Source organism: Gekko japonicus, unplaced genomic scaffold, assembly GCF_001447785.1.
Source record: "Gekko japonicus isolate JY-2015 unplaced genomic scaffold, Gekko_japonicus_V1.1 scaffold76, whole genome shotgun sequence".
Lineage (NCBI taxonomy): Eukaryota > Metazoa > Chordata > Lepidosauria > Squamata > Gekkonidae > Gekko > Gekko japonicus.
The window spans coordinates 2138121-2148091 of record NW_015166420.1 but is presented as its reverse complement, the minus strand read 5'-3'; the positions used below and the strand labels follow the sequence as shown (position 1 = coordinate 2148091).

At 49.5% G+C, this 9971-nt stretch overlaps 1 protein-coding gene across 1 annotated transcript in view; it reads right to left on the bottom strand.

Annotated features, from left to right (window-relative positions):
- The window catches only part of SCNN1D (sodium channel, non voltage gated 1 delta subunit), a gene marked incomplete at its 3' end in the record, with an annotated part of 28423 nt that extends 20757 nt beyond the window's left edge, over positions 1-7666 (bottom strand). The window contains exons 1-3 of the mRNA XM_015411661.1: positions 7559-7666; positions 6230-6561; positions 3209-3437 (exon numbers count right to left, since the gene is read on the bottom strand). Of these exons, the coding sequence (XP_015267147.1) occupies positions 3209-3437; positions 6230-6561; positions 7559-7666 (669 nt within the window). The remainder of the gene's footprint in view (positions 1-3208; positions 3438-6229; positions 6562-7558) is intronic.
- Positions 7667-9971: the final 2305 nt, after the last annotated feature.

The following is a 9971-nucleotide window of genomic DNA, read 5'->3' as shown; positions in this document are numbered from 1 at the left end:
GTGGAGCTGCAAGGCCGGCACCGGCGGCTGGGACCGTTGGGGGCGGGGTGTGTGGCCTTATGACACACTTCCGGTGATGTCAGGGGGTGTGGCATATGCTAATGAGTTATGCTAATGAGTTCCCCTAGCTCTTTTTCTACGAAATGACCCCTGGTAATAATAATAATTAATAATTATCTAATGGCGTTCTGTGTAGAACAGGCAGGAGATCCTAAAATTGTCTGGCAGCAGGAGGTTCTAGCTCTTTTAGCATTATGCTCAACTGGGTAGCGGGCGACACTTTTTCTTTTTAAGGCAAGAGACGTTTCAGAGGTGGTCTGCCATTGCCTGCCTCTGCGTCCCAGCCCTGGACTTCCTTGGAGGTTTCCTTTCCAACTACTGGCCAAGGCTGACCCTGCTTGGCTTCTAACATCTGACAAATTCAGTCTAGCCTAGGCGTACACTGTCTTTTTAATGCTGGTGCCCACTGCCCATGAGCTTACACTATGACTCTGGCTTCTGCCTGAGCACTAGTCATTTATTGGTGAAGAGGAAAGAACTGCCAGTTTGGTGTAGTGGTTAAGTGTGTGGACGGCTCACACATTTTTGTCTTAGCTCAGGAAGGAAGGCTCCAGAGCAAACTAATTTATGCAGCAGCCAAATTGCCTGCTCACAACTTTAATTCCAGTAGCTCACAAAGTAGAATTTTTGCTCACAAGACTCCGCAGCTTAGAGGGAACAGCGGTTCCTCAGTGGAAAAGGCTTCTCCGGGAGGTGGTGGGCTCTCCTTCTTGGGAGGTTTTCAGACAGAGGCTAGGTGGCCATCTGACAGCAGTGCTGATTCTGTGAACTTGGGCAGATCCTGAGAAGGGAGGGCGGGAAGGGCTGCCTCAGTGCTTAGTTCTCGTGGCCCTTTCTTACACGCCCAGGGAAACGCCGATCGCCACTTTGGGGCCAGGAAGCCATTTTTCTCCAGGTCGGTTTGGCTGGGGATCCCACTGAAGCCTGTGGCAAACTGGGCGTGATCCGGTTTTGGAACGGTCAGAATGTTCCTCCTTACACTGGAGGTAAGGGGAAGTAGAACAGCGAAAGGGAGAAATTTTGGAACAAGGAAGGAACTCGACTGCAGACCTCCGCTCGCCCCGGTGCGGAAGAGACTCTACCACTTCTGTCTGCAGGTGGGGGCCTCCCAGTTTTGAATCTTCCTCCGCTAAAAAATAAATAACAGCCCACAGATAGGAGACTAAGCCAATTGTGGAGAGGGTTGTTTCGTGGCCTTCTGTCACCTGTGCTAGTTTCCTACTTGCGGGGAGGTTTTCTTTTTCTCTCGGGAAGCGTTCCAAGCAGTGTTCCCTCTAAGCTGAGTGAGTGTGAGCTAGCTCACAGTTTTTTAGCCTCTGGCTCACACACCTCTGTCTTAGCTCAGGAAGGATGGCCCCAGAGCAAACTAATGTATGCCGTAGCCAAATCGCTCGCTCACAACTTTAATGCCAGTCACTCACAAAGTGGAATTTTTGCTCACAGGACTCAACAGCGTAAAGAGAGCATTGGTTCCAAGATGTTCTTCCTACCTAGACTATAAGGTAAAGGTAAAGGTTTCCCTTGCTCAAAAGCCAGTCGAATCCAACTCTACGGTTGCGGTGCTCATTTCAGTTTCCAAACCGAAGAGCCAGCGCTGTCCGAAGACGTTTCCGTGGTCATGTGGACAACATGACTAGATGCCAAGGCGCACGGAACGTTGTAACCTTCCCACCGAAGCGGTACCTATTTATCTACTTGCAATTTCTTGCTTTCGAACTGCTAGGAGCTGGGGCCAGAGACGGGAGCTCACTCCGTCATGCGGCACTCAGGTCTTGAACTCCCAAACTACAGACCTTCCAGCCTGCAGTTCAGCATCTTAACCACTGAGCCACCGCAGTGATACAGGACTACTCCAGGACTACACCAGTGTTTCCTGTTCCACTTGTAGACCAGACTCCAGACGCTGCACTGTGTTCATTTCAGATTTCGCCCTAGGCAATATATCATTGGCAGCTTGACAAAACTCTGCACATTTGCACATAGTCTTGAGGCTCTCATCTGTGACCAGATTTTTAAAAATGCAAAACTACGCTAGCCAGAATGCTCATTTGCTTTACAAATGCCACTTCTCTTTCTCTTCTGTATGCTCAGCAAATAGATATGAACACAGACCAGGGCAGGCGAGGCTCAAAGAAGATATAAATTCATCTGTAGAAGTGTTCTTTGCTTTGGATTTCAAAGAAACCTTCTGTGCTTTGGATTTGCTTTGGATTTCAAGATATCACAGGGCATTAGTAATCAGACAAGGTCCACACCCTTTGTTCTACACCAGTTTGGTGTAGTGGTTAAGTGCGCGGACTCTAATCTGGGAGAACCGGGCTTGATTCCCCACTCCTCCACTTGCACCTGCTGGATGACCTTGGGCAAGCCATAGTTCTGTCAGAGCTGTTCTTGAAAAAGAGCAGTTTCTGTCAGAGCTCTCTCAGCCCCACCTTCCTCACAGGCAATGCTCCCTCTAAGCTGTGGAGTCCTATGAGCAAAAATTCTACTTTGTGAGCTACTGGCATTAAAGTTGTGAGCAGGTGATTTGGCTGCTGCATAAATTAGTTTGCTCTGGAGCCATCTTTCCTGAGCTAAGACAAAAATGGGTGAGCCGGAGGCTAAAAAACTGTGAGCTAGCTCACACTAACTCAGCTTAGAGGGAACACTGCTCATAGGGTGTCTGTTGTGGGGAGGGGAAGGGAAAGGCGATTGTAAGCCGCTCTGAGACTCCTTTGGGTAGTGAAGGGCCGGGTATAAATCCAATCTCCTCCTCCTCCTCTTCTTCTTCAGATTCAAGGGAAAGTTTCCTAATCTCCTCTTCATTTCTGCAAGTTTGCCTAAAGAATGTCTCCCCTGTGGAACTCCCTTCCACCAGAGAATTTCAAAAGACAAAACCTGAACATTTTTAAAGAAGGTTTTGGAAGAGAGTCAGAGTGGTGTCGTGGACTCAGGTCCCTTCTCAGCCATGAAGTGTGTGCAAAGCATTTCACATTCACTTGTTAATAACTTACAATAACGGTGTAAGATATGGTGTTATTGTTATTCCCATAAGGCTGATGGTGGGTGTGAGGGTCAAAGAGAGCGGTTTGCCTAAGACCACCTAGTGGGTTCGAAGGTCCAAGTCACTAATGCAAAATGTAATAGACTTCCGAAATGTTCAACTTACCAGCCGGAAACCGACTTTTTCCCGGTTTCTACCGAACTTCAACAGCCCGAAGCTCTCATTTAGATGGAAGCTGGAGCCGTTGACCGCACTCGACTTATTTTTCAGCCAATAGTCTGACTTCAGATCATCTTCCAGTACACTTTGTGGAATGTCAAAGCCATATACTTCAAAGAAAGTTTTCCTCGTTAAATTATCCAGCTTGGCCATGTTTTCACGGACAGCGTCGACCCTGGGAAGTGATAGAAATGGCAAAGGGTTCTGAGTGCCCCCAAAACCTCAATCGACTTTGAATCATTGGGGTATCTTCCCTCTAACCATCTGATCCTTGATTAGCGGGATCGCCTATATGATGAACCCAGGAGGCAGAGGACGCGGCCATTGGAAGCAAAAACGTGGCCAAAACGGCAGCAGACGCAACAACTCGCATCTGGCCAGACAGACTGGGAGTGTTGCAACCGATTGCTATCCGATGAAAATCGGACTATTACTGAATCTGTGGCTAAATTTTGGGCGGCGTGCTATCGTATCAGAAAGGTGCGGCTAAATTTATAAAATTGGACTTGCCTTTTATAATTCTTACTGGATTTGTCATTTTTAATGGTCTTTTATATATATAACCCTAACCCTATATATATTTCCATTTTACCCAGATTCTAACACTCTGTATCCTAATGTGTTATGGTTATGCTGGCTCGATGCCGTAATAAATACTCCCTTTCCTAAGTTTTATGGCAATCCAAATGAGATCTGAACTGAAAATTGGAACAGGAAAACTTTTGGCACGCTCCCACTGCCATCAGATGCCCTCCAGAACACCACCCCACTGGTGGACCTCCTGATGGCACCTGGTATTTCTGGCCACTGTGTGATACAGAGTGTTGGACTGGATGGGCCTTTGGCCTGATCCAACATTGGCATCTCTTATGTTCTTATGTTCTTATGAGCAGTAGATCCTTCCTTCCCAGTACGAATGCTCGAATGTGCAATTTATTGTTTCTTTTCATTTTGATTCATATTTGTCCTCATTTTTATATTTATTTGGTTCGGTTTCTATCCCAACCTTTCCACAAGCAGGCTCAGGGTGGGTTTCACCATTAAGCTAAGACAAAAAACCCAGAGATTATAAACTTAACCCTTAAAATGAATGGCGATCAAGCTACACCTATTACAATAGTGTCCTGGTGTTAAATAGTTAGAGGCAGAAAGGGCTACATCCCATCAGGGATTCCAGATTGCAATTACCCTGCCTTGGGTAAGCCAAGGCGGTTCTCATTCCGTGTCCTTGAAAACTGAAGACCATGATCGATAGTATCCATGGTAACAGAAAGTAGCAGGATGGTGGCAGGAGAGGCCCTGTGCCTCAGCAATTTAGATGGCTCCTATATGGCTATTCAGATCCGGGCCACTGATGGGAGATCAACGGGTGGTGTGGGGGAACAGGACGTCCGTTGCCTCTATCAAAAGCCTGGTGGAAGAGCTCCGTCTTACAGGCCCTGCGGGATTGTAACAAATCCCGCAGGGCCCTGATCTCCTCCGGGAGGTTGGGGGCCGGGCCAAAAAGGCCATGGCCCGAGTCGAGGACAGACAGACGTCTTTTGGGCCGGGGATCATTTTCATTCTCTTAATTACTTTGGATGTTGCTTTATTGATTTGGGTCAGGACCAGGGGTCATTTTGTAGAAAAAGAGGTGCAGGAGCTCATTAGCATAACTCATTAGCATAACTTATTTGCATATGCCACACCCCCTGACATCACCGGAAGTGTGTCAGAAGGCAACACCCACCGCTCAGGCTCCACTGGACCTTTTTGGATTGCTAGCTATTGGGGGGAGGGGGAACGTGCAGATCTGTCCTCACAGAGGAGGGAGAGCTTGTGCCTGAATAAAACTTGGTCTTAAAGGTGCCACTGGACTGTTTTGGACCAGGGGGAGCTCTGCAGCTTACCTGGCTGCTTCTTGCTCTGACTGAGGGCTGCTGGGAGCAGGGGGTGGGGCTTGTTGCATGTGCCCGCCCCCTGGGCTCTTTACTGCCGGAGCTCCGCTCCTGTGCGCTCCTGCAGGAAATGACCCCTGGTCAGGACATTATTAACACTGTAAATTTGCCCTGAACAGAGGGAACCCTGGTCAGAAACTGGATTCTCAAAATTCATCCCAGAACTCCGTTCATCCTTTCCAAGCAGGATGAAGAGCAGAAGAGTAGAAGAAGAGTAGGTTTTTATACCTCACTTTTCTCTACCGGAAGGAGTCTCAACGCGGCTTATGATTGCCTTCCCTTCCTCTCCCCACAACAGACACCCTATGAGGCAGGTGGGGCTGAGAGAGTCCTGAAAGAACTGTGACTGACCCAAGGTCACCCAACAGGCTTCATGTGCAGGAAGAAGAAGAAGAGGAAGAAAAGGAAGACGAGTTGGTTCTTATACCCCACTTTTCTCTACCTGGCATCTCAAAGCACTTACAATCAATGTTCCCTCTAAGCTGTGGAGTCTTGTGAGCAAAAATTCTACTTTGTGAGGCTACTGGCATTTGTGAGGGAGCGATTTGGCTACTGCGTAAGTTGTGAGGGAGCGATTTGGCTACTGCGTAAATTAGTTTGCTCTGGAGCCATGTTTCCTGAGCTGAGACAAAAATGTGTGAGCTGGAGGCTAAAAAACTGTGAGCTAGCTCACACTAACTCAGCTTAGAGGGAACACTGCTTACAATAGTCCTCCCGTCCTCTCCCCACAACAGGCACCTTGTGAGGCAGGTGGGGCTGAGAGAGCTCTGAGAGGGCTGTGACTGGCCCAAGATCACCCAGTAGGCTTTGTGTGGAGGAGTGGGGAATGAAACCCAGTTCTCCGGATTAGAGTCCACTGCCCTCAGTCACTACACCGCGCTGGCTCTCATGCTGATATAAATCTACCCTGGCATTCTAGGTCTGCCCTACCTCAGTTCGTGGATTCTTTCTAAGTCCTTTCAACCTGAAAATGGACCCTTGGCCACCACCCAGCAGGCTGTACAGTAAAGCTCTGCCCGGTTTTGTCTACCTGTAGGGATTCAGGTTGCAGATGGTGATGGCCGGGAACATCTTTGGTTCTGAGTGAACAGAGATGGTCATGATGACGGGGTAGCTCCAGTACTCGTTGAAGATGAGCGCGAACTGCCAGTACAACATGGCGAAGCTGGCGAGGAAGAGGAGGGCCCAGAAGGCCGTCTTCATCTTGTTGCGGGATGAGCAAACCAGGCGGATGGTGCCATGGATGGTGGTGTTCAAGCAGAAGAACTCAAACAGGTCTTTGAAGGAGCTGTAGAACTCAATGAGGGCCTCCTCCCGCTCCTCCTTCTGCTTCTCCGCCTTTTCTTGCTCCATTCCCAACACCTGAAAGAGATTCCGGGGCATTCTGAATGAGGGTGTGTTCATACGGTTGACACCCGTAGCGTGGCAGACCCAGAAATGCGAGAGCTAGCTTGCTGGACCAGACTGATTCAGTGGTTCAGCTAGTCTGGGGCTCTACGGCTGGTCGGGTTGCCTCTTGGGAGCAAGGCATCACTACAATGGACACGCCCCTGATTGTTTGCCCCCACCGACCCACCATTCAGGGAGCCACTTCAGATGTTCCACAGAAGCCGAGGGAGAGGAAGCCGGAGCAAATCGTACTTCCCCAATCCACACTCCCAAGTCTTATCCCAGTGCAAGGTAGGAGGAGGAGGAGGAGATTGGATTTATACCCCATCCTTCACTACCCAAGGGAGTCTCAGAGTGGCTTACAAACTCCTTTCCCTTCCCCTCCCCACAACAGACACCCTGTGAGGTGAAAGAAGAAGAGGAGATTGGATTTATACCCCGCCCTTCACTACCCAAAGGTGTCTCAGAGCGGCTTACAAACTCCTTTCCCTCCCCCTCCCCACAACAGACACCCTGTGAGGTGGGTGGGGCTGAGAGAGCTCTGACAGAAACTGCTCTTTTTCAAGGACAGCTTGTGACTGACCCAAGGTCACATCAGCAGGTGCAAGTGGAGGAGGTGGGAGTTTCAAGGACAGCTTGTGACTGACCCAAGGTCACATCAGCAGGTGCAAGTGGAGGAGTGGGGAATCAAACCCGGTTCTCCCAGACTACAGTCCGCACACTTAACCACGACACCAAACTGGCTGCCAACCTCCAGGTAGCATCTGGAGATCTCCCGCTATTACAATTGGTCTGTGCCGGAATGCCAGGATTATATTGTGTATCTAGCCGAAGGCCATCACAGTACAGAATTAGGATAATAGAAGGAAAATAATTCTAATCCTACACAGGCAAAACAGCGATTAAAAAGAATTTTCGCACCAATAACTACGGCTTTGGAGGGTCAACTCTACGGAATCAGGCTCCTAACCTTCAACGGGGCTCCATCGGTGCCAATGTCGAGGGTGAAGAGTCTGGGGGTGCTCCTGGATGCCTCCCTTTTCTGTGGACGGACCGCCTCTCTCCATATGAGCCCCATAGAGGACTGAGGTCTACTAACCAACACCTTTTGGTAGTCCCCAGCCCCAGGGGCGTCCGACTTGTCTCAGCTTGGTGGAATGAGCCCCTGTATGAGATCAGGGCCCTGCGGGATTTGTTACAATCCCACAGGGCCTGTAAGACGGAGCTCTTCCACCAGGCTTTTGACAGAGGCAACGGACGTCCCATTCCCCCACACCACCCGTTGATCTCCCATCAGTGGCCCGGATCTGAATAGCCATATAGGAGCCATCTAACAGGGCTTTCTTTGTAGAAAAAGCCCAGCAGGAACTCATTAGCATAATAGGCCACACCCAACAGCAGAAACTCATTAGCATATTAGGCCACACCCATGACATCATACCTTATTAGCATATTAGGCCACACCCACCATGTTATCAGAAGTGTGCTCATCCAGCCACACCCATATTTTGCTTCTTATTCTGTTTGCTTTGTTGTCAAAACCCAGGGCCTTTTTTTTGTAGCAGGAACTTCTTTGCATGTTAGGCTACACACCCCTAATGTAGCCAATCCTAATGAGTTCCTGCTGTTGGGTGTGTCCTATTATGCTAATGAGTTCCTGCTGGGCGTGGCCAACTCAGGAGCCAGCCGGAACTCCGTTCCTGTGCGTTCCTGCCCAAAAATAGCCCTGCTGAGGCATCTGGCTAATTATACACAGCGCTTTATGATCTATGCTGTTTTAAACTGTTGTTTTAAATTGCTTTTAAATGGTATTATATATTGTACAGAGACTGATGGAACCCCCCCGGAGCCTGCTTGCAAGGTGGGCGGGACACCCGATAAACAAACAAGCAAATAAATTGTACCCTGCTGAGGCCCCTCCCCTCCCCTAGCCCCACCCCTTCCAGGCTCCACCCCCAAAGTCTCCAGGTATTTCCCAACCCAGAGCGGGTACCCCTAGTGTGAGGAAAGGATGTATCTCTTCCCATGGGAGGCATAAACGAACTTGAACTTGCGGCCCAGAGCACAGAGAGAGGAAACACAAGTCTTTTGTGCTTAGACCCACACTGCTTCCAAACATCCAAAGGTTGTAATATGATGTTTCATTCTTTTTTTTCACATTTATATCCCACCTTTCTTCCAGGGACACTAGAGTGACATAGACAGAAAGGGAGCTATCCTAGGGTTGCCAGTCTCTCCAGGTGGAAACTGGAGATCTCCCAGAACGACAACTAGTCTCCAGGTTACGGAGATCAGCTCTTCCCCTGGAGAAAATGGCTGCTTTGGAGGGTGGGCACGATGACATCACACCCTGCCAAGGCCCCTCCCCTTCCCAAACCTCGCCCTCCCCAGGCTCCACCCCCCCAAATCTCCAGGAATTTCCCGACCCAACGCTATCCCGAATTTTCCTTATAGAAACTCTGTAAGGTTCGAAAAGCTGAGCAACTGGGGTCACCCAGTGAACACATGGGGCAGAATGGGGACTTCCATCCACGCTTCCCCAAGTCCAGCTAAATAAATAAATAGCCAACCTGCTGTTCTTGCTCTCTGCGCATGGAGATTTCTCACAGCCTCATGACTCACAGCCATTCCCACAGCGACCCTTCATTAACATGTCTGATTGCTTCGCAAGCCACTAAAGCCAGTGAAGATCACCTGTGCTCATGAGGAGGCAACTGTGACTTCTGAATAAGCAGATTAGCCATCATTATAATGGGTGGAGTGTGCGTGTGTGTGTGGAGAGAGCGCATGTGTATTACCAAGATCCCTAGGGAGGATTCAATGCACATCCACTAACTGTGCATCCCTCGTGAGACCCTTGTCAATGAAGGTCAGTCCACCCGCTCTAAGAGGTGGAAGGTAAAGGTAAAGGTTCCCTTGCTCGAAAGCCAGTCGAATCCGACTCTAGGGTTGCGGTGCTCATCTCCGTTTCAAAGATGAAGAGCCAGCGCTGTCCGAAGACGTTTCTGTGGTCATGTGGCCGGCAGGACTAAACACCAAGGCGCACGGAACGCTGTGACCTTCCCACTGAAGTGGTACCTATTTATCTACTTGCAATTTCTTGCTTTCGAACTGCTAGGTTGGCAGGAGCTGGAACTAGAGATGGGAGCTCACTCCGTCATGCGGCAACTCGGGTCTCAAACTGCTGAACTACCGACCTTCCACGGCCTGCAGTTCAGCGTCTTAACCCCTTGAGACACCGCAGCTCCAAGAGGTGGAAGGCAAGTCAATGAAGGTCAGTTCACCTGCTCTTAGAAGTGAAAGGCAAGTTTCCCCCATCTCACTTTTTCCTGCAAGGCAACTGTCCACACGCATGTGAGACAGCAGTGTGGGCACACATGGAG